Here is a 24,950-nt window from a genome sequence, read left to right as displayed (position 1 = left end):
TCTTTTTTACATCTAACTTTATATAACCACGTAAGCATTGCTGACAAATCCGGACTGTGCCAATGCCTTGCATTTTGCTAAGCTGACTGTTATCAGACTCAAGGTGGTCCTTACTAAGACATTTGATGACTCTAGGCTTGTTGTATACCATTGCATTGACACATACTGATTGACACGAGCCTACTTAAGTCGAGCGAGTTTTGCTTTTGTGAATTATTTATTTAATCACATTTGATCTGAGAAGTACTATGTCAGAAAATACACATAAGCATATACAGTATCTGTTGGGGTCTTGTATGTGCTTGACATGGTTAGCTGAGCTACTGTGACTCCCGGTGTGATGGTTACTTCCAAAATAAGGTTGTTGATAGGTGTTGAGATGTATGCAGTCTCTGCACTCTGTGCTGCCATCACCAAGACATGGCAAGTGTGCATGTTTGAGGGCAATGCAGCCAGCCTCAGGCATTGTCAGTCACCACTACATATATACCTCCTACAATATAGCACCATAAATGGCCACTTGCCTTATTTTCAGTAGTGTTTAACCTTCGAGGTGTAGGAATACCAAATGTCAAAAGATGAAGCTTTGGGACGCAGCTGGCCTACCAGTCCAGGCGCTTACCACATAGGCTCAGTGTAGCCTGACAGCGTGTCGCTGGTTCGAGTCCCGATTTGGCTGGCAGCAGGCAGAGAGCAGTTTATCCACCTGGACCTGCACACACTTCTAAAATTATATGTATGATCTCTCCACCAGCATGACTTAATTCTGACAGCTTTGTGGTAGAAAGATCCATAGTTTGAGCTGGTGTTTTTTTCTGACATGGGAAAGCTCTTGACAAATGGCAACAGTCAAATGCAGTCAGACATGGTGCATGGAAAAATATCAGGAAATTGTCAGAATGTGTGGGGGGAAAAAACTGCTGTTATTAGATTCGATTTATTCAATTGATCACAGAGAGGAAATAAAGTTACCGATACCATATCTGAAAGACAAAGTTTAAACAAGTGAAATAAAGACAAGATTTGAGTGAGGGTGTGCTGGAGGTTTCTCATTTAATAAAAAAATAAATAGCCTAACTCCATCAACTTCACTTACCTTGCTACTGGGCTTTCGCCTCACTGTGCTGTGGCAGCATAGCATATTACTGTAGACGGTGTGTGCACACCTGCCCAGTCAGTATTTACACCTCTGTGGCTTCTCACCCTGACCCCACTGCATGCACTCTCCATGTTTGGCACCCCATCAAACCACAAGCTGATGCCCAGGAGAGGAGTCTAGACTCTGGGAGGCAGCTGCTGCTGCACTGGCCGCCTGTCTCAAAGCTCCAGAAGGACAGGAGATTTTCTTTTGCGCAGCGCTATGAGCGAGTCCAGAGAGATTATCAAGTTAATGTCAGTGCTGCGCTGACATTTTTCTCATTGGATGACAGTGGTTATTTTAAAGTTAAGAATTATTTAGCCTTTCAACATAAGTTATGAATTTCAAATGATTAGTTTCCTAAGCTGTTGCTTCTTGAGAGATAGCTTCTCCAAATAAATTACATGAATGTCTCTCTTTTTCTCACAGATTTTGGTTCACTCTTTGATTTGGAGCACGACCTTCCCGATGAGCTCATCAACTCATCTGAGCTGGGGCTGGTCAATGGAGGGGACCTCAGCCAACTCCATACCAGCCTGGGGGGAGTTGGAGGAGGGATGGGACCGATGGGCGTGGGAGGCCAGGACGCGGCTGCCAAACACAAACAGCTCTCCGAGCTCCTCCGCGCTGGACCACCGCCTCAACAGGGGTTGCCCAACCAAAACAGCACAGGACCAGGGGCACCGATGGGCATGATGGGTGGCATGAACTCCTCCCCCGGTGGGCCCCAAGGCATGGGACCCCAGGGACAGCAGCAGGCTGGACTGATGCAGCAAGGGGGAATGGTTGGTGGGGTGGCTGGGATGAACCGGGCGGCTGCGATGATGAGTGCCCAGAAGGCCAACAATGGACAGCAGCAAGGTCTGATGGGAGGGCAGGTGATGAACGGCTCACCCAGGATGGGTTACCCTGGCAACACGGGTATGGGTAGCAATAGTAATCTGTTGGCAGAGACATTACAGCAGCAGCAAGGGGGACAGCAGATGGGACCTGGGGGACAAGCCGGGATGAGGCCACAGCAGCCGGGAGCACTGAACAAGGTAAGGCCGAAAATGCACAATGCAGAAAGACCATGCACTCTGGCTGTATTGTTTATTATGAAAAAGAAAAAAAAACGAATAGCAATGGTGATTATTGCCATTTTCAAATCATTTGATGTTGCAGTTTCAATCAGTTGTTGTTTTTATATGATTTATTTTTTGCTACACACATACCTGTACGTAGTCCTCACAAAGGAGTTGTTACAGTGTGATTTAGGTTTTGGTCTGATGTTTTCATGTTTGTTGTCCTGGGTGAGGCACAAGGTAAGCTGTAGACCCAAGTTTTCAGATTCAGTTACACTGGTGTAGACCAGTGCTTTAGGCTGGTGGATCCCAGTAGGTTGCTGCCTACTATGATTATTTGGGGACTCCCACCAGCGACCTCGTCTTCTGCAGCATTAACCTCATTGTGTAATACTCTACCTGATTGTTTTATATTATTTATAATATCCTGAGACACTTAAGCAGAGGGTCTGCAATTAAATGATTTAAAATTGCAATATGCTGGTTAGGAATCCTCCAGAATTGAGCAGAAGCATCACGTGTTGGTAGTGCTTGAAATGGCTGTCACAGGAAATATTTAAGTGGTGGAGCCTACATCTGTGGTAACATACCTGAATTGGCTCATTAGTCTCTGTGTCCTTTCATTACATTTGAACGTCAGTTCTAGTGGAGAGACCTGAATGGAAACTTTTCTAGCGATGGGAAATTGCAGTACATTTAGATGGTCTGTGGCAAGTATTTCTCTGGACCGACTTGGCTAACCTATCGGAGCAGCGTACTCCTGAAAACCAAACCAATAGCGTGTTTCCAAGAAGGAGCAATGGAGGCCACGATGGCCGGACACAACATTCATCGTTGTAGTTCATCATTTACTTCCACAAGAAAGACTGGATGCTGCCAAGGCCTCATTGTCCCTCATCCAGAAGGCACGGAATCGCGAGTAAACAAACAAACAAACTGCAATTCAGTCAGGACAACTCATGAATGGATAAAAAGAAAAGTGAAAAAAAACATACATGCATACATACATACGTACGTACATACATACAGGGAGAGAGAGATGGGGTCATGGGGAGAGACCGGTAAAGATTGTCGCAAACTGAACTCGAACCCTAGATGCACCGTCAGGCTATTTACTGTAGGAGCCTGGACTGCCAGGCCCAGGCCAGTGGTCCGGGCCTGGATTCAAATATTAAGGAATATAACATTTGCATAATGTTATTTTCGCGATGAATTCTGCCTTTAAGATTTGTTTTGGGACTTTTATGCCTTTATTGATGGATAGACAGCGACGCGCTGTCAGGCATCAGAGCCTATGTGGTATGCGCCTGGACCACTAGGCCACTACCCTAAATCCTTTTTTGTATCACTCGACAATTTGTCTTTTGTTTTTTTTACATCGGCCTTTCATAATAAAGGAGATGTCTCCTCAGACTCAGAGTTTTGTCTATAATGGGCTGCCGTAAAAAGGCGAATGGCCGCTAAATCTCACCCCCCGGTTCATAGCTGCCGTGTGCTAGAAATCGTATTTCTTTCGCCTCTACGACTGGTTAGTGGATGGAATAGCATTAGATTAAGGCCCAGTAGCTATGCTAAATTAGGTTGTTTGGTCAAATTACATGATAAAGAATGTTGCACGATATGCTAAGGTTTTATAGCAATTATAGATAAATTAATAGATAGACCACCTTTATTGATCCTGTGAGAGAAATGCAGATACAGGCAAGATACAGTGAGAAAAGTACTGTGAGATGCATGCAGTCATAGGAAGAGTAAATAATAAATATTACAAATTGCAGAATCTATGCTAAGGCAAATACAAAATACACACATGCAAAAATATATGCAATTAAAATGCGTTCCAACATCACAGAAATCACTAACTGTACCCTACAGTGTCACTGCTGATTATACACTGTGATATTGTACTATATCCTCCAGACTGTCCTTAAGGTATTATGCTGGTGTTGTTCGTGGCTATCAGAAATGACTCTTGTTGACCGATTAGAGCGGCCATTGTGGGCCTCGCCATCGTAAATCAGCATGCAGCTTCCTTGCTGTATACACCTTTGCCACCTCATAGCCCTTACTAACCAGCCTGAGCAGATTGATTGATCCCTGACCCCATGTGATCGCCCCTAGCAGGCACCGCAAAGACGAGGACACCAGCCATTACAGACCAAACATCTGCAGTATCTTTTTACACGTTCTGAAGGACCTGAGCCTCCTCAGAAAGAACGTCTTTCTTCAACCTTTGCTGTAGAGCGCATCAGAGTTGTCAGACTGTCCAGTAATCCTTTCAGGTGCACTCCCAGGAACTCGTTGTTGTCCACAGGGGTGTCGCACCAAATTCTGGGCCCTGGGTACAAGGATTCACTGTGGGCCCCCCATGAATGTTCTAACCCATTTAGATTGGCAATGGCAACACATTATTACGCATTATTTAATGCTTTAACTAAACTTGCCACAAAAAGTTCGGAAATCTAACTTTGGTCGATTATATCTCCCCTTTAATAAACTCAAATGGTATTGTGTTTTATATCATTTATAGCATTGATTTGTCACCTTTACAACGAAGCTTGTAAGCATCGGGCATTCGAGGCATGAGCTATACAGCCAAACGTGTGGGTAGCGCCGACCAGAATTTTGCCAAAATGGCTTGCAATACTGTTCTGCTGGCATTTACTCTTTTTTTGGGCTTCCCTGACACTGAGCTTAACATTAACAAAGTGTAAAAATGGCCAATATGTGTTGTTTTTTTCTTTTCCTTATTACTTTGAGAGAGTGCAATCATTCAATGCCCCAAGTAACAAAGGTGAACACCAAAAGAACAGTATTGCAGGCCTGCCAGGCCATTTTGGCCATTTTTGGATGGGGCCCTACCCACACGTTTGGCTGTGTTGCTCATTCCACGAATGCCAGATCCTTACAAGCTGTACCTCGTTGTAAAGGTGACGAATCAACAATAACAATGATATCAAACACAATACCATTTGGCATAATTAAAGGGGGGATATAATGGACCGAATGTTGGCAAATTTTGGGTCGGCGCTACCCACACGTTTGGCTGTGTAGCTCATGCCTCGAATGCCCGATGCTTACAAGCTGTACCTCGTTGTAAAGGTGACAAATCAACAATGAAAATGATATAAAACACAATACCATTTTGGTTTATTAAAGGGGAGATATAATCGACCAAAGTTAGATTTCCGAACTTTTTGTGGCAGGTTTATTAAAAACTAGACCAGGTCAACCTGGTTGTGCCAGACCCCGGTTCTGCCAACCCCCTGTCTGTCATCATCATTTATGACATCATGCCTTTTGTAGGCATGTCATCATCATGTCATCATCATATATACCCTTTATATAGAAAACCCGGACCGACATTTGCTTATGTAGGTCTACCCATTTCATGGGTCTGGCAAATAGCAGAACTGGTGGTACCCTCTCGCTCATGCGGTAGTTCAACATCATTTCCTTGGTCTTGCCAGCGTTGACCCGGAGACTGCCCCCCTCGCTCATCGTCATAGAACTTTGTCTTTGAATTGAAGCGGCAGAGTTGTAGAGAGGCTGTATAATACAGTATGTTTGTTTGATAAGTCACCATTCCTGTAAAGGGATGTACAGTACAGGCAATATGGGCCAGAACGTTTGTTTATAATTGTGTGCCATCAGTTTGTTAATGTTCTCTTTTTTTTGTGTATATGGTTTGATTACATGTTTAGATATTATGCTAAACTGTAGCCCATGGTGTAGCTCTGGCCAAATGTTGTAATTTTACGGTATGAGTGCATTTGTTTTCCTTCCCTGGATGGTCTGGGTGGGGCGGTGACGTGTACTGTTAAAAGAAATATCTCAGACTAAGATATTAGTATTAGTGCACTAAGGTGCACCCCGGACTCTGAGTGGATCAGTGTTCAAAAAAAGAGATTCTTGACTATCTTCACCAGTGAACTGAGTCACTAATCTATTTTCCTATTGTTTCCCTAATACACTTGAGAACTGAAATTGTGTACTTGAAACGCCATGCTTTTTTATGCTTGCGTCTAGGGATGGGACGATAAGCGATATTATCGTTTATCCTGATGAACACTCACGATAATCGTATTGTGGAGATTTATCGTGATATCGCCCTCCGTCATGCACTGGGATCAATTCACCTTTTATTTGCCGAGCTGCATATCCGGTACCACTTAAACCCTCTATAATTGGTAAAAGGTACTTTTAATACTGTACGTACTTGATACAGTATTTTTTTCACTCTATCAAATGTCTTTGCCAAAAAAAAGCTGATCTACAAGCTCATGACGCGTTGTAAGCTTAAAGATCTGCAATTCTTTGGCAAATGTTCCGCCCCAGGATAATGGATTTTGATTATCACGATAATATCGCAAATCGCGATTTCTTTGTCACAATAATCATGATATGGCATTTTCATATCGTCCCATCCCTACTTGGCGTCTTTGTGGTTTTCAGTGAAATGGAAGTAGTTCACAGCTTCATGAAACCCACTGAGCTGTGTTATTTTCACACAGCTTCGAGGCAGAAACATTTTCATGTGGTGCAGTGGTAAATTAGCTGCCCAGTGCCCACCACTGCAGAGTCTGGGGGTTCGAAACTTCGAATTCACTGAGGTGCATCTGGCTTTCTTTGTCAAGGGTCTATACGAACACAATTGGCCTGTGTTCAGGGGTGGTAAGCCGGGTGGGGATAGTGATATCTGTGACTACATGACACATACTTCTACTGGCTGGGAGGAGTTGGACAAGTGTCTTTTCCGTATCTTCATTCCAATCTGTACTGTCCTCTCTTTCCTCCCTCTCTCCATCCCCCTACCCATCTCTCTCCTCCCCAGATGAATATGATGGCCAGTGCGGGCCCCTATGGTGGTCCGTACGGCCAGCCCGGTGGCCAGGGGCTACCTGGGGCAGGGCTGGGCCCACAGCTCCAGAGCAAGGCAGGCCTGGCCAACAGCCTGGCTGCCCAGTTCAACATGGACAAGAAGACAACACCGGGCCAGGGCATGCCGGGCATGGTAAGTACACAAATACTCGCATCAACTGTACAATTTGGTTTTCATCTTTTTATATACAATGGGAGCCCTCCTTCCATGGAAGCTGTTCCCATCCTGACTTTTTCATTTTTGATGTTTAACTTTAGCTGTAGTGCAACACAAAACTTGTCTTCTTAATTTGCCAGATATTTTCTAAGTACCAGTACCAATTTAACCCTATATAGTTAGTTGACCGAAGGTCACCCCATGACTATACTAGGTCCTTTAGTATTTCCGTCTACACACCAAATCTCTTTGCTGAAAATATCTACAAGCTCACATCCCGTTGTGAGCTTGTAGATGCTTGGATTCAAGTGGTTATGTTTTAAAAGTGGTGTTTTCCACTCAAGGCTGACGATTCTCTTACTTTTTTATTGAGTATTGTGTATCTGTAAAGCACTCTGTGCATTCGTGCTGTGAAGATGTGCTATATAAATAAAGTTCATTCATTCATTCATTCATTACTAGATTTAAATTGGACCTAAGGTCATGTTCATCCTAAGTGGTTGTAGCCAAGCCAAAACATCTCTGTCACATTACACTAAGCTGGTGTAGATCATGACCTCCATCGCTATTAAGAAGGTTTATACGAGTGAGTGTGCATCATTGGTCAAGTGTTTTACAAGGAGCCCTTTGAGTCTTAAAAACGCTGTAGGTGTGTGTGAAGAGTGATCATTTCAATTTAATTTTTATAGTTGAGCTCTTATTTTGCTCTGAGTGCACATTGAAGAGCATATTGACCACATATACCTCTATTGTTCACACACTAAAACTTGGATCAATGTGGGATTGATTCTGCTCTCGATGCTGGAGGAGCTTAATTAAATATTACCGGTTAATCCTCCATTTGTTGAGATTGTCGTTTCCTGCAGTCTCTTGTAAAAAAATAAAAAATAAATTAAGAAAAAAAAACTAGTGAGGATATTTTTGTTGTTGCAAAATGGCAAGAGGCAGTGCTGTGATGACTCTCTTTACAATTTAAGTCCAGAATTCTTAGTTCCATTAGCATAAACTATAAATGCAGGTACAGTAAGTAGTGTGGGTGTATGCTTTAACTATTGAAAAATAGCAGATATGCAAGCTCACAGCCCGGCACCGAGTGCCGCGCTGTAAGCTTGTAGATCTGCTTCATAGATCTGCTATGAAAAATCATGAAAATTTAAATTTGTGCATATCTTTGAATATCTATTTTTTTAAGTGAACATTTGCAACTCAAATATTTGCTTCTGGGGGGTCCCTGATACAAAATATTTTGAGGCGGGGGTCGGCAACCAAATACATATAATTTTGGGGGACGTTGACATGAAAGAGTTTGATAACCACTGACGTAGAAACATGTGTTTTTCAAAAAACCTTAGAAGGATTTAGAAGACACTTAGAGAATCGGGTCAAAATTCTAATGTTCACGATGCAGATCTACAAGCTTGCTAAATGGGTTAACACATTTCCCCTATCCGTGTCTGTCTTTCTCTCTCTCTCTCCTCCCCCAGGCCTCCCAGCAGCAACAGCAGCCCTCCACTGTAGGCGGCGTGCCAGTGGGCGGGGCAGGGGCAGCAGCAGTGGGTGTGGGAGGGCCCCCGGTCGGTCTGGGTGCCGTGGGAGTGGGCGTGGGGGCAGGTCCCGGCGCAGCGCCCCCTACGGCCGACCCCGAGAAGCGTAAGCTGATTCAGCAGCAGCTGGTTCTCCTGCTCCACGCGCACAAGTGCCAGCGGCGCGAGCAGGCCAACGGGGAGGTGCGACAGTGCAACCTGCCCCACTGTCGCACCATGAAGAACGTCCTGAACCACATGACACACTGCCAGGCTGGCAAGTCATGCCAGGGTAAGAGTCTGTCCAATTATACCAGTCGCTCGTTTTATGCCCGTGTCTGTGGTTTGTGACATAAACACCAGGCTGTGGTTAAGAGTTCGTTTCTGCAGAACAACCCTAGATGTGTTTTTTTCTTTGCTTGTAGTTGGTGCTTTGTTTTTAATCCCTCTTGGATAGAATCCTCGACTGTAGTCGAACCAAAGTGACATGTCCTCCCTGTGGCTAAATGTTTTTCTTTTTTTACTATTACTATGGTTGTTCAATCCCTCCTTTCATTAAAATCCACTGGGACACAGCCTCATTGTACAGAACAACACTTAATATTACTTTGTCTTTCTAACGTGTTCTCTCATGTTGTTTATCCTACTCCTGCACCTGCCTCTTCTCTTCTCTTCTACTCTGTGTTCTCCAACACTCTCCTCCAGTGGCGCACTGTGCCTCGTCCAGACAGATTATCTCTCACTGGAAGAACTGCACGCGGCACGACTGTCCTGTCTGTCTGCCACTGAAAAATGCTGGAGACAAGCGGAACCAGCAGTGTGAGTGTTTTACACTGGCCTTGTGCATAAATGTGTGCGCATGTGTGAAATGAGAATTCAGAGTCTCATCCAGTCATTACTTTTTCACTGTGTAAGTAGTTGGCTGATAACATGTCACAGATACTTGTCATTTTTACAGTACATCTTTTACACCCATTGTTTCCATCGTGTCTATACCAGCAGATATCAGCCACTGGAGTTGTGTAGTGTGTTTTTACCTGCAGAAACACACTGCCCTCATGCTTTCATTTGGTGATTTTACTGTTTGTTTTGGTAGACGGGGAGTTTTGGGGCTATACAAACAATACAAACACAGTGTGTTTCTACAGGTAAACGCCACCACACTATTCCAGTGGCCGATAACTGCTGGTATTGACTGAAATGATGGGTCCAAAATGTATTTATTGTTTTGTTACTTAAACATGTCAAAGTTACATACTTTGCCTTTAAACTAAGCAATGGGACACTTTGCCAGAGGTTTGGGTTGTGTAGTTACCATGTCATGATGTAACTAGTCCAATTGGCGACATATATTGCTCCATTGAACATTTGAATAGAAATGAATAATACAAAATTTGCGTCTCATTGACTTCCATTGTATGATGTAACCGCTCTCAAAATCACTCTTTCAGCACCTAAACAAATGCAAACGAAGGACTAACATCACAAAACCAAGTCCTTTTTTTAAAGACAATTTTAAACTCTCTACCACGAAGATCTGCATCCGCGGATCCGCTGAGTTGATATTTTTATGAAAGACAAACAGCGTACTGGGTTTTTGTGATGTTTCATATTGTCACAATCAGCTTTGTTTGTATTCATGTGTTAAAAGAGGGATTTTGAGTGCTGTTTCACTGCACAATGGAAGTCAGTAAGGCGCTGTTTATTATTTCTAAGTAACTGCACAGCGGGGTGATAGCTCGTCAGTTGGACTAGTTAAATCATGAGTAGGCTACTACACAACCCAAAGCTCTACAAAGTGCCCAATTGCTTTAATTCCTGTTTAATTATCTGCTGCATTGATCCTCCCATCTATATCAGTGGTTCTCAACCTGTGGGTCGGGACCCCAAATTATTTTGGGGGTCCCCAGATAATTAACTTAATGTGCAACATTGTTTTCTCACTCAAGAGTAAACAAACCAACATAACGTTTATTGTATAGAGGGTATCTGCACATTTCTAAAGTGACAATTTAGGACATTTTAATACCTCTAAATTGACAAATTAAATATTGTCCAAATTGTAAAATATTAGAGGCAGAAATTGTGATAATAGCCGATCTACATGCTCACAACGCCTATGTAGATCTGCTATTTTCACAATAGAACCGTGTTATACAAAATGTAATGCCTCAACTCTTGCTCGTCAGGGTGGAGGGGGGTCCCCAGATAAAATATGATTATTTTGGGGGTCGCGGCCTGAAAAGGTTGAGAACCACTGCTCTATATCCCTCTCATGGGTCCCTCTGTCTCTCTCCCTGCTCCCCACAGCGCTCCTTAGCAATGCAGGGGTGGGCCTGGTGAACTCTTTAGGGTCAGGTGTACCTGGGGCCCAGCCTAACGCCCCCAGCCTCAACCCTCCAAACCAGATAGACCCCAGCTCCATAGAGAGAGCCTATGCTGCCTTGGGCCTCACATACCAGGGCAACCAGATGCCACAGCAACCTTCACAGGCCATGATGCCCAACCAGGCCCTTCAGGGGCAGCCTGGAATGAGGACCCTTAATGCCATGGGTGAGTGTGTAATGGTATACAATACAGTGAATACAGTACAGTTCATCATGCTGTGAACTTTTGCTGCATACGTTTGATCAATTTTATTGCGACCGTAGGCAGTATAGAGTATAGTATGAAAACCGGCACATCCTGTCTGTCCGTCAGTCCGTAGAGGGTGTAGAGGGGAAAAAAGGAAGGAACCAAGTATAGGACCCTGCTCAACAAAGTATATGCTGTCAGCCAAGGTGCAAGTGGTTAATAGGATCTATAGGCTCAGCATGTTAACTTGAGTTGTTTGCTCCTCTAAGACTGGATTCTCCACTTTGAAAGGTCCTTTGAAAGTTTGTAAAGAGATGAGTGAGTCAGTTTCTTTATACCAGTTTAAACTTTTAAGGCATATACTGTATTCCTGTTGTAATACATTATTACAATTTCAAGTCATAACAGAGCTTCTGCGGAACTTAACCCTTGCAACTGTATTTGGGTCCTCAGTAGACCTCTGTTATAAATGTATATTTACTGGTAGAAAGATCGACTTTGTGTAAGCTTTGTATCTCATTCTTTATGTGTATCTAGGCGGGAACCCCATGGGAGTGAATGGTGGAGTTGGGGTGCAGACTTCCAACCAACAGCCCAGCCTACTACCAGATTCCATCAATGCCCAGAGGTTAGTAGACATTTTTAGTAGAATTCACATTTAGTCATTCAGAGCAACTTACAGGTTCATTGCCTCACTCTGGGACACTTAAGTTGGTGCTAAGCAGTGAAACTATGCTCTACACTCAACCTTTTAACTGTAATGTTAATGCAATGAACTACACACTTTTTACTGTATGGTAGACAACACTAATGCTTATGTTGTAGACATCATGTCATGATTTATCTTTCTTGGGGCCATCACAAACAGTTTGCCATGAATTGTTGTTTACACTATCAGCTGAGCATAGTAACCTGGTAGCAAGCTGGATGTAGTACCATTTTAAAGGGTCTGGACTCTTTGGTAGAGTTTGGGTTGTGTTCTTACCATGTCATGATGTAACAATTAGCTTTTCAGATAATCACTGATAAGTTGGTTAGAAAATAACAATCCAAATTGTATGATGAAACGTCTCTCGAAGTCACTCTGATAGTTACCAATCTGTTCCCAATTTCTTTCTCTCTAATTTATTTTCTCTTTGTCTTCTCATTCTCTTTCTTCAGTTTAATGAACGACGGCGTGGGCAGCTTGGGCTCCATGCCTATAGCCACCCCTGCCTCTGCAGCAGGCATGAGAAAGTCTTGGCATGAAGACATCACACAGGACCTCCGTAACCACCTTGTCCACAAGCTGTGAGTCTGCACCACAGAGAAATCAGAACAGTGCTTGCCATCACCTTGACCCCAGACCAGCTGTATGATTATCGCTTAGTGAATGAATGATAACTGTCACAGTTGGATCTTATGTTTGACTTTGTTTCTTTTATTCTCTGTGTGTTGGATGAGCAGTGTACAGGCTATCTTCCCAACCCCAGACCCAGCTGCGCTGAAGGACCGGAGGATGGAGAATCTGGTAGCTTACGCTCGGAAAGTAGAGGGCGACATGTATGAGTCCGCTAACAGCAGGGTAAGAACCTTATACTCTCTCTGTGACATACATTTCCATTCCATCTACTAGTGATGGAACACATTTCTAACTAAGACTTAGCTTAACTGTTTGGACTAAGTAGTAGTAGTAGTAGTAAGTCAATAACAATGTTTTTCTAAGATGGCGTGATTAGGTTACGCTCTCCATGTGAAACTCCTTGCTATGAGGTGAAAATAAATGTTTGGAAACTCCATGTGTATTGGAGGAGGCATGTAGTTGTCTGAATATAACCCAGGCCAACAGTAGAGGTTGGAAGCAACAAGGGACCACTGTACACATTGGGGAATTGACCCTTTGTCAAGTCCCACCCGCGGTCCTCTATCCACTACCATTGGGGGGGAGGACGTGTTGCTCAGTTGCCTCGTATTGGTATTGAATATATTACATTCTTAGTCAAAACAAACATCTCTGGTGCAAACTGGATATATTTGTTGTTTTATCAGTGTTTAGAGAACTCACTCTTCGCTTGACTCTCCTTCTCTGTTGCTGTTTGACCTCCAGGCGGAATATTACCACCTGTTGGCTGAAAAGATCTATAAGATCCAGAAGGAGCTGGAGGAGAAGAGGCGGACGAGACTTCAGAAGCAGGGCATGATGCCTGGCCAGCCTGGCATGCCTCCCTCAGGGTTGCCGCAGGGCCCCCCGAGCATGGGGCAACCGCCCATGCCCCCCGGACAACCCCCAAGTAAGCACACACTTTGAATCACTTATTACCACACATGAATACAGCATATAGATATTTAAATTGACAATAAAAACAAACTGCCCATGTGAATTTTAACACATCTTGTTGGTTAGCTTGTATGTACTAGCTAGTATGCTGGGCAAGAACTGCGACTGAAAGTACAGGAAGTACCATCCAAGGAAATTAAGATGATGCTGTGATAATCTGTTTAAATTCCATGGGCATGAAAACCGTGTCACGATTGGTCCTAAAATACAGCTTCCGGGGATGTACATAAAATGGAAGTCTTGCCCCATAGACACTTATGCTGTAGTTCTTCTTCAGGCTTTTCTCCTTCGTGACATGAGAAAAGGCTGGGAAAAGAGTTTAGCTAGCTAGCTATAATATCCAGTAGATATTTTGGTGCTGGGAGAAATTGACTTTTGGGCTTCTCTGTCCCCAGTCCTCTTTCATCGTTAGCTATTGTTAAACTAAACTTGATGACAGCTAATATAGATACCGGTAGATAACATATACTAACTACACAATAACCAACCAACAGCCAACCAGATGTGTCTAAGGGATTTAGCTTGTCTCCTAGCAAGATGAGAACATTTGGATAAAAACATCTATAATGACACATAAGGATGGATACTTAAAGTTATACCATGTAACTTTTTTTATAAAACAAATCTTAAAATTGTCCTAACTCTTAAATCGCTAAAGTTTTAGAACACCCACTCCGTTATTTTCAGCTTCTGAAGCCTTCTCTTTATATGTTTTCTATGATCCTGACCGGGGTCCGGTTTTCGCGCAAAAATTACGTCATCATACACTACCGGCCAATCACAGCGAGGGTTATACACTGCCGGCCAATCACAGCGCATCTTGAAGTGGGGTCGCTAGCTATCACAATAGGGCGGCCATATTTGTAGGCGCCCGTGTGTCTCTATACTCGGGTGAAACACTCCGTTTCTCCGGAATGCCTGAACGCACAGGAACCAGGTACCCCTCTAAAGATAGATCTCGGCGAGGTGGAGGCAGACGCGGGGGTGACGCGGGGGTGTGAGGCCCGGTCCGCGGCCGAAAGACGCGGACGCTACTGACCACTAGTTGAGCAACTTACACAGTATAGCTTTAAGTGGGATTGTGTGAGTTTGTCTACTTATCTCATATACAGCTTAGATCGTTCACAGATTATTAGATATTATTCCCCAGGGTTTTGATGTGATGTCTTCACTAGATTATTGATGCCTGTCATGCTGTTTACTCTCTGTCAGATGGTCCTCATGCTGACCCCTCCATGGTCCGGCCCACTGGTCCCAATCAGATGGTTAACAGGATGCAGAACCCTGCAGGTAATGTTCTAGTCCAGGGGTTCTCAAACCTTTTTAGGCTGTGACCCCCAAAATAAACCTATTTGAACTGGGGACCCCCACCCTGACAAGCACTTGCTCACAACGCCTTGCACTGTGAGACTTTGTGAGCAAGTAGATTGGCTATCTTCTCAATTTTCACCTTGCTTACTTAATATTTGACAGTTTGGTATTAAAACGGTCTTGAAAGTCCTTAAATTGTCACTTTATAATTGTGCAGATAGCCTGTATACACTTATACTGTGTGTTGGTTTGTTAACTGTTGGGTGAGAAAAGAAAATTACATTAAGCTAATCATCTGGGGACCCCACAAAATAATTTGGGGACCTCACTTGGGGTCCCGACCCCAAGTTTGAGAACCACTGTTCGAGTCAATGTCTCTCACACACACACGCACGCACGCACGCACGCACGCACGCACGCACGCACGCACGCACGCACGCACGCACGCACGCACGCGCGCGCACACACACGCACGCGCACACGGGCGCGCACACACACTCACACACTCATACAAGTACATACAGGCAGAGGTTTCCTACCATATACATAGAAAGGTAGACCCCTCCTCCGGCTCTGGGGTGTCTGTAAAAATGTCCTGGTGGAATTCAGAAGCACATTGCCGCATTCGTCACAAACTGAAATTTGGTGGGCGAATCAGAGGCAGGTGTCTTTTCAAACGCACCTCTCAAGAACAGCTGAGCTGTGCATGATCAGGGACGCTTGCTTTGGCAATGTAAACATTGCAATAAAGCTCCTTTTGAATTGAATAGATACGTCCCAGAAAAGACACAGTGATTGGCGAGTAGTCACTTCGAGTGGCAGCGTGCCGTCTACACTTCCACACTTCCGGCAGGACTTTTTTACAGGTCGCTCCAGTGGACAGCAGCGGCGAATGAGGCATCTAGCTTTCTATATCTGTGTTTCCTACCTCCAAGTACCAATTCAGAGTGAAATGTTAGATGTGTCAATATGGTGTTGTACTTAAGTACGACCTCCTGTTCTTTTCTACATTTGTATCCCCGTGGTCAGCACCTCCTCACTGCTGGTGCGCGCTCCTGTTCCTTTTTTTGTACTTTAAATATAGTAAAAAACAATGGACAAGACCTCATTGCTGCCATTCTCGCCACATGCAATTCCCCTCTGAGGAATAAAGAAAGTGTTATTCTTATTTTGTACTTATTGTTTTGTTTTGTTGTTCATCTCTAGGGATGAATCAGTTTGGTCAGATGGGGATGCAGTCCATGGGTCAGAGATCGACACCTCCCCTTCCTCTTGGCAATCCAATGAACCAGGTCAGGTTTTTTTAAGAAACTATTAAAGGTCTGTTTTCATGGATTAATTAATGTATGTATGTATGTATGTATGTTCACTGTTTATGCATTCAAATGCAAGACACCAATCAAATAACCCTGTGTATTCCTTAAAAACAAGCATCATAAGGTCAAACCTCTTAACATGTCCTTGTGCCGTGTGGTCTCCAGATGGGCATGGCAGCAGCAAGGATGGGTCAACCCAACGTTGCCCAGTTACAGAACCAGTATCTCCCTCCAGGCCAGTTTCCTGGGTCCAATCCAGGTCTTGGTCCTGTTGGCATGAACCAGCCAGGAGCACAGGGAGGCATGCCCCATGTAAGAACCAGATACTGTAGTTGCCTTAATAGATTAGATTGGATTACAATTAACTTTTAGCCCAAACCACACCAAACATTTGCCATGCAACTCCTTGCAACAAAACAAAACAGTTTTAAGGTAGACCACACCAATGCAACTCCTTGCGACTGCCATTGGGTATAATGGTTGCAGGTAGTTGCATGTTGCAAGGCAATTCATTGGTGTGGTTTGGGCTTAAAATAGAGCGGGACACCAGGGTTAATGGGAGAAGGAGGGTAACTACCCAACGCTGTACCAAAAGTGTGAAAATAGTTGTTGTAACATCCTTGTGCCTGTCATGTCTCCTCTAGCAGAACCAGATGTCCACACCGCCCTCCATCCCAGCCAACAGTCCTGCTGCCCAGTCAGGCTCCATTGCACCAGGCCCCGGCCCCCCTGGAGGCCCCCTGGGGCCTGGTAGCGTAGGTGCCGGGCCTCTTCCCAACCTACCCCCGTCCTCCAGCTCCACCCAGCCCAACTCCCACCCTCACTGCCCACCCCTCAGACAGAATTCCCCGTCGCCGGCACGCAGCCTCACGCCTCAGCCTCACCAGACACCTCCCCGGTTGCCTGGATCTCAGACGCCGCAGCCACACACTCCCAATCCAGCCCAGCTGCCTCCTCCACAGCAGCAGCAGCAGCAACAGCAACAGCAGCAGCAACTGCAACAACAACAGCAACAACAACAGCAGCAACAGCAGCAACAACAACAACAACAACAACAACAACAACAACAACAACAGCAGCAGCAACAACAACAACAACAACAACAACAACAACAGCAACAGCAGCAACAGCAGCAGCAGCAGCAACAACAACAACAACAACAACAGCAGCAGCAGCAGCAGCAGCAGCAACAACAGCAGCAGCAGCAACAACAGCAGCAGCAACAGCAGCAGCAGCAAGCTCCACAGCAGCAGCATACCCAGCAGCCAGTTGGGCAAGGGATGAACTCGGAGAAGACCAATCAGCTCCAGCAGCAAGCGCATGGAGGCGGAGCCTCCTCCTCAGGTCCCCAGGTGGGACAGGCTCCGTCGGCCTCTACCCAGAATTCTCATGTGCCATCGCAGCTTCCTCGCTCTCCAGTAAGTAGATGGCTGCCTGCTTCCGAGCAGCTTCTCCGTCTTTATACTCGGGTTGCTGCTTTACAACCAACTACCAACATTGGAAAATGTTGGTAGTTGGTTGTAAAATGAGAAAGTTGGGAATGGAATGTCTTTGTTTATTCAACCTTTGTTTATATCTGTGTAACGCTATAATTAATTTACTATTTGAATCCTCTGAAAGTCTCTTGGGACATGCAGTGATATTCCCTTATAGATTCCTCTTTTCCTCCAACATCCAAAACAGACTTTTGAGCCCTGCTTAATTTCTTTTGTAATTGTAAACTAAGAGCGGCCTCTCTCCCTCTTTCTCCCTCCATCCCTCTATCCCACAGCTGTCGCAGAAGTCTAATGGGACGGCGGATGGTCAGGTGTCCACTCCACCGTCGGTCAGCAGCAGCGCAGACCCCAGCTCCCAGATGGCCCCGGCAGATGGCCCCGCAGCTTCCCAGGGAGAGGTGAAGATGGAGGTGAAGAAGCAGGAAGATGAGGATGAGGAAGGGGAAACGGAGGAAGAGAGCAAGGCCTCTGGGAAGATGGGCAAGGGTCAGACTGACATGAAGGAGGAGAAACCAGAGGTGAGATACTTAATTAATCCAGTGGTTCTCAACTCAAAATACCTGGTAGGATGGAAAAACAGTAGTACTTCTGATCCCAGTGGATCAGAGTATAGTGGCACTGACCTGATGGTCTCCTAAACAAACCAAACACATTAGTCAGTGGTGCTAACACCACAACAACCACAACAACCTCCTAGTTGAGACCTGTGGTCAGTTCCGGGAGAAGTGCTTGTTTTGTATCACTGAATGTCCCTGCATCCCCTCATAGACTAATGCTTGGCTTTGTATGCACTGTGTCAGACCTGTTTTCAGTGAATGCTATTCTGAAAACCAGATTTTAGTTGTAAAATGCTATGTTTGTCCTTGGAGAAATGCTGAGCGCAAGAAACTAGCAGGATTCTCATGAGCAAGTTTAGACATTAACCAAACAACCAAACAAAAATCACAGCCGTGTGAACTGAGTGGTGGTTCCCCCCCCCCCCCCCCCCCTTTCCCCCCCTGTGTGTGTGTGTGTGTGTGTGTGTGTGTGTGTGTGTGTGTGTGTGTGTGTGTGTGTGTGTGTGTGTGTGTGTGTGTGTGTGTGTGTGTGTGTGTGTGTGTGTGTGTGTGTGTGTGTGTGTGTGTGTGTGTGTGTGTGTGTGTGTGTGTGTGTGTGTGTGTGTGTGTGTGTGTGTGTGTGTGTGCCTGCCTGGCCTGGCCTGAACAACAGCGCCCCTCCCTTAACATGTGTGGTCAGAAAAGGTTACTGCAGGCTACAGACAGACAGACAGACAGACAGACAGACAGACAGACAGACAGACAGACAGACAGACAGACAGACAGACAGACAGACAGACAGACACGCAGACAGACAGACAGACCCACACACACGGCCACGTATAGGAGCGTTGTGACCACCGCTCAAAAAACACAACATTTGGGGCAGTTGATCTATTATTCTAGTGGGATTAAAAACCTGTTGAGATCCATTGAGAATTGAAACTGCCAACATCAGACATCCACTGCCATGCAAACTTCCCTACTCGAGGAAGGAGCCAACTCTCTCAGACTGCAGTTTATCCAGGAAGATCAAACATTTGTGTGTTGAGTTTAGGAAATCATTAGAGTGGCGTTTTACCGTCTACTCTATTTCTCAGATAAAGAAAGAGAAGCCCTCGGGAGATGGGTGTAAAGGCGAGCCCATGGACACATCTTCGTCGTCCTCATCGTCATCGTCATCATCGTCATCCTCATCGTCATCCGCACCAGCGAGCGAGGACAGGAAGCCGGAGGTGAAGAAAGAGCCCAAAGAGGAAGAGGAAGGTCCTGCAGCCGCCAGCTCTCCTTCTAGCACTCAGAGCAAACGGAAAAGTGAGTGCTTACTTCAACTTCTTTCTCTGTTGGTGACATTAAAAAGAGATTTGTACAGATATTATATATTTAATTTCTTTGGTTTTCCATGAGAAGATTTTAATTAAAGATCACGCATCTTCCTTTCACTTTGTCTACCTCTACTTACCTTCCCATCACTTTTTTATTCGAGCAAATTACATTAAGTCAGATAAATGCAACAATGCATGCTCTTTTTTTCTCTCTTTTTTTCACACAAAATCAAATGTTATACATTTACAAAAACAAAATGAAACGGTTAACATAAATAAATAATACATATACCTGTACATAAAAACAATAGAAAACATACATGTCATGATCCTAAGTAATATCTCTGAAAGTCCCATCCCCTTCCCACCCGTCCCTACTCCACTTTCATTGACACCCGACCAGGTGAGGTATGCTGTGAGAGGTGACCATACTTCATCAAAATATGAAAGTTTGTCCCTTCCCATCGCTTCTTTCTCATCTCCCTCTCATTCATCTCTTATCACAATTTATCCTCCTCTCTCTCTCTCAACTTTCCTCACTTCATCTCCCTCCTCTGCCAATCTCCATCCTTTCTTTTCTTAAAAATGTCTTTGTCTTACCACCTTTCTCTCCCTCTCTCCATCTTCTCTGTCCTTATATTTGACTCCAACTCTTCTCCATGCATCTCTCTCTCTGTAGTCTTTAAACCAGAGGAGCTGCGTCAGGCTCTGATGCCCACCCTGGAGGCTCTGTACCGCCAGGACCCAGAGTCCCTGCCCTTCCGTCAGCCGGTTAACCCCCAGTTACTGGGAATACCCGTACGTATTCGAACTAGTAACAAAACTAACCTGGTAAGGGACTGCACTGGCTGCCATTTTGCTTCTGCTCCTCTTCTATGAACTTAGCGTTTCTCTTTCTTGTTTATTTTGTTTTTCTTCATAGTGGTCATAGTTTACTTTTTTCTTTTTTTCATTTTTGATATGTCTACTTGTCATCCAGTTTCTTTCACCTTCAGTCCATCTTTAACTCATGTGTGTGTTGAGAGAATGAGATTTAAGTGTGTGTGTTCTTTTGATTAGAATGTACTGTATATAAATGTACAAAAATCATAGATGGTTAAGCTGTATGTACATGGGAGGCATGAGTTTTAAGTGTGTGTGAAGAGCCAAATTATGACCACATCTAATTCTCTCAGCATAAAGACATTTAGTTAACTGGATAAATCAAAGCAAAGCTTATGAACATTACTACTGTCAGTCTTTGACAATGACTACATAACACAGGGGGGAAGATTTGAACAGCATGAAAATCTATTCTGGTTAAAGTTCTTCCTTTGCCATTGATTGTTTCAACACAATGATTTTAAGCCCATTTAGCGCTTTCTTGATCTTCAAGGTCTATTTGGGTGTCTCCCCCACACTCATTTCTATTTTTATACTTTTTATAATTTTTTATCCTACTTAGTCAGTTACTGAATATACGTTTTAGATTATAAACACACACACACACACACGCAAATGCATATATGTGTGTGTATCTTTTACTAAGGAAGCCCTTTATGCACGTTAATTAAGTCACTCAACGATTATAATCCTTCCCACCCCAAATTTCCCCAGACCATTCTCTGAAGTTAATGGCTGTTTTTGTTTGTCTTTCATCACACACCAAAAAAATTAAGTAAACCTCCATTATCTGGTCCATATCGCAACAATCCTGCATTTCAAGGCCTTACCAGAGGGAAGCAATTCACTTCCAAGTATCAGAAAAATGCTCATAGCCTATTGCTTTGTTTTGTCATTCATATACGTATTTCAGATTTGTTTTCTCCCTCATTCATGCTTTCCAAAATGCTTCTGTTAGATTTTTATTTGGATTTATGATTTGATAGCTGTCATCCTAGAATTCCATCCTAGCTTCCTAGTTCAGTTCCTCACCAGTAGTTAGTACTGTGTTTGAGTTTGGTTGTGGGTTGTGTGTAGAGGTGGACCAACACTTGTACACTCAATGTATCTTTTCAGTCAGATCAAATCAATTTATGGTATACTTTTTGTCAATTATAGTACATTTTGATTTAATTACTATCCAGATGGAACAATTCACTAGAGAAATCTAGTTAGAAAAACTAAAATTGTATTATTACTTCATGTACTTTAACAGAATCAGACACCATATATACACAGTATCATCACGTTCTGATACAGTTTAAAATCGTACAAATGCCAACCTGTTTCCAGATCAGTCATGTAGGGCAGTGGTTCTCAATCTGTGGGTCGGGACCCCCAAATTATTTGGGGGGGGGTCCCCAGATGATTAACCTAATGTGCAACATTGTTTTCTAACTCAACAGTAAACAAACCAACATAAAGTTTAAGTATATAGAGGGATCTGCACATTTCTAAAGTGAAAATGTAAGGACTTTTTAATAGATCTAAAATGACAAATTAAACATTGGCCAAATCGTCAAATATTAGAGGCAGAAATTGTGAAAATAGCCGTTCTACATGCTCACAACGCCTCGCAACGCGATCAAATCATGTAGATCTGCTACAATATAACCAGTTAAAATGTGATTATTTTGGGGGTCACAGCCTGAAAAGGTTGAGAACCACTGATGTAGGGCAGCAGGTGTTTGGCTCATCTCTCCACTCCAGGAACGTCCATGATCCAGTAATGCACGGTCTATCCAGCTACGTCTGTAACACCATGTGTGCAATTGGCGCACTAATTCGTTTTAGCACTCATTTGACCACTTAAAAAAAAAGTATTTGGAAAATGGCAGTCACACTCAACGTGTCACAATGCAACACACTGAACTTGCTATTTTAAAATTGTTATGCCATGTGAAGTAATTGGTTGTGTAACACCCCCAACTTCCAGAGTTTATACTTTACTTTATGTATAACTTTGTCACAGTCATTAATTACACCAGTGGTTCTCAACCTGTGGGTCGGGATCCCCAAATTATTATTATTATTTTCTTTTGCGGGCGGGGGGGGGGGGGGGGGTTCTGTTCCTTGACGTGGTGATCCAATATTTATGATGTGCATTGCCTGGTTGTCATGTGACTGGTCCTTTCAGAGAAAAGGGTTAATTTCCTGTTTGTTGTTGCCTTGGTGACTTGGAGATGGACCCTTAGCTCTGAAGCCTCCACCCACTTCCTTGTTGATGGATGAGTCTCAAAAGCCTCTACTTTTCCTCCTCTATTCTCCTGAGCTTGGAGTGTTAGAGGCTGTGTCTGCAGAAAGCGATTTTTGAGCGGCAGAGCGCTTCGGATATCATGTCCAGAACATTAAATGTGCCCTTAGTATGGGCGTGTCACTCCAACCTTGCGTAGGAAAGTGACATTTAGCGGCACTCCTCCCTAAAAGTTTAACTATTTTCTACTCGAGGCACACCAACAATCGCTGGATACCAACAGCACTGAAATGTGATGCCTGGCACTGGGAAGTGTTTCTACTAGTGCATCTAAACCATAGAAATCCATGGCAAAAAAAAAAAAAAAAGTCCTGGAAGCTTAAAAAAAAGTGTTCTTTGTACACAGCCCCTTAGTGGTTCCTTTTTGAGAATAAACTGAGGAGAGATGAGGATTGCTGGGACAACTCCAGAGACTCACCTGTCTTTGCATATCTTTGCTTTGCCCTCAGTGCCGTTGGCTTTTAATGTGCCGCCATGCCGCCACTCAAGTTGCTGGCTCATGTCATTGACCATATTCACACGATGGCCATTTTGCTCTTACATCATACTGGGGGGGAGGGAGGGAGGGAGGGAGGAAGGGGCGGGGGGGATGTAAGAGTAGAATCGCCACTGTGCAAACGTGGTCGATCGCCAACGCTGATGCTGCCAATGATAATATAATTGATCCTCTAGCTTTTTGACAATGTGTGCCTGTTGCTAATGCTACTACTACTCTGATTCACCTCCGCTTTGCACCTCGATCGCCCTCCGCAGCCTGAAATCTCCATGGGCTTTCAGACCACAGCGGAGGGCAAGAGCCCATGTTGCCAAAGTTAGCTCTAGACCGTTTTCCTGAGCTCTCCCCTGTAGAGGGCGCTGCCGCCATTGCTGCGGTGTAAACAGTAGTGTAAAGTAACTAGTAGCCTACATTTACTTAAAGTGGAAGGGACACACACCGACGTTTAACACTATGATACAGTAGGTCACATGGTCTCTCTGTAAAGGCTCAGAAACGGGCAGAGACAGAGCAGAGAGATCAGCGCCTCCCGCAGCCTCTCACTGACCAGGAAATTGAGGAATTTGCCTCGACTTAAAACGTGTTTTAATTGTAATTCTGCTCATATAAAATATATATGAATATATATGAATACAATCGAATATCTTAGTTACCTGTACATCGATATCATCCGCGTGAACTAGTTTGTTGAAGCATATTCATTATAATGATCAAAATTGCTATGAGAGCACCGTGCCGCATTTGTCACGGTGCACCACCACCATATGTATCCGTCTTTAGCTCCTCTCCTCCCCAGCTGGAATCCAGCCTTGAACCGCCCACCATAGCGATTTTTATCATTTCAACAAATAAGCCAATCTAACTATTTGACATGAACAATGTTGCTAAAACTAGGATAACTGAGAGGTTATATCATTTTTATATGCACAGATTTAGTAATGAGACATTTTCCTGTAAGGCGACTTCCTGGTTTTCGTAGTGTTGGCAGGGGGAGACAATAGGGGAGACCGACAGTACAGTACATACAGTGAAGTACAGTAGAGGCACGCCGTGGCGTCATCAACAATATCAGCCAAAGAGAGCCTGATTTATTTACTTACTTACTTTATTTTTGGGTGTCATCACAGCTTCAAGTACTGTATACTTGAGTATTTCACATGTTCAATCATTTTACTTCTACCCCACCACTGGATGGTGTTTACACTGCAGCGAAGGCGGCGGCGCTCCCTACACAGGAGCTCCCTACACAGGAGCTCCCTACACAGGAGCTCCCTACACAGGACCTCCCTACACAGGCGCTCCCTACACAGGACCTCCCAGGAAAACTATAGGAGGGGAAAATGCTAAATATACTAATGGTATTAATTCATAGCAAGTGTCCTGTGTGTTAAAGCTAAATTACGCTTTGGTAGTTTTGAGTTGTGTACCTTGCCATGATGTAACTCCAAATATTAGTGTAATATCTTCAGTCGTTGCGCTGTTGATTAGAAAGATTGCTCCATTGATTAGAAGTTAATGTTCCAAACTAGTCTCGTCATTGACTTGCATTATACAGTGAAATGAGTCACTTCTTCTAGCACTTAAATGGATGCAAACAAAGGATTCTGACAATTTATTACATTACGAAACCTGATTCTGCAT

General features: G+C 44.1%; 1 protein-coding gene across 7 annotated transcripts in view; it reads left to right on the top strand.

Annotated features, from left to right (window-relative positions):
- ep300b (EP300 lysine acetyltransferase b) overlaps nucleotides 1-24,950 on the top strand; it is a 48,811-nt gene that overhangs the window by 3,401 nt on the left and 20,460 nt on the right. For 4 of the 7 annotated variants that reach the window (XM_080722909.1, XM_080722906.1, XM_080722908.1 and 1 more), the window contains exons 2-17: nucleotides 1,568-2,178; nucleotides 7,037-7,216; nucleotides 8,725-9,055; nucleotides 9,469-9,582; nucleotides 11,074-11,316; nucleotides 11,875-11,965; nucleotides 12,499-12,627; nucleotides 12,784-12,901; nucleotides 13,424-13,607; nucleotides 14,867-14,944; nucleotides 16,172-16,257; nucleotides 16,447-16,593; nucleotides 16,926-17,699; nucleotides 18,053-18,295; nucleotides 19,414-19,627; nucleotides 20,318-20,436. In XM_080722909.1, the coding sequence (XP_080579035.1) occupies nucleotides 1,568-2,178; nucleotides 7,037-7,216; nucleotides 8,725-9,055; nucleotides 9,469-9,582; nucleotides 11,074-11,316; nucleotides 11,875-11,965; nucleotides 12,499-12,627; nucleotides 12,784-12,901; nucleotides 13,424-13,607; nucleotides 14,867-14,944; nucleotides 16,172-16,257; nucleotides 16,447-16,593; nucleotides 16,926-17,699; nucleotides 18,053-18,295; nucleotides 19,414-19,627; nucleotides 20,318-20,436 (3,662 nt within the window). The remainder of the gene's footprint in view (nucleotides 1-1,567; nucleotides 2,179-7,036; nucleotides 7,217-8,724; nucleotides 9,056-9,468; nucleotides 9,583-11,073; nucleotides 11,317-11,874; nucleotides 11,966-12,498; nucleotides 12,628-12,783; nucleotides 12,902-13,423; nucleotides 13,608-14,866; nucleotides 14,945-16,171; nucleotides 16,258-16,446; nucleotides 16,594-16,925; nucleotides 17,700-18,052; nucleotides 18,296-19,413; nucleotides 19,628-20,317; nucleotides 20,437-24,950) is intronic. The other 3 variants (XM_080722911.1, XM_080722910.1, XM_080722907.1) reach the window with 1 other exon arrangement.

This window comes from Nannobrachium achirus (genome assembly GCF_963921795.1).
Source record: "Nannobrachium achirus genome assembly, chromosome: 4".
NCBI classification, from domain to species: Eukaryota; Metazoa; Chordata; class Actinopteri; order Myctophiformes; family Myctophidae; genus Nannobrachium; species Nannobrachium achirus.
The sequence above is the reverse complement of the archived record's forward strand: the minus strand, read 5'-3'. Positions and strand labels throughout refer to the sequence as shown.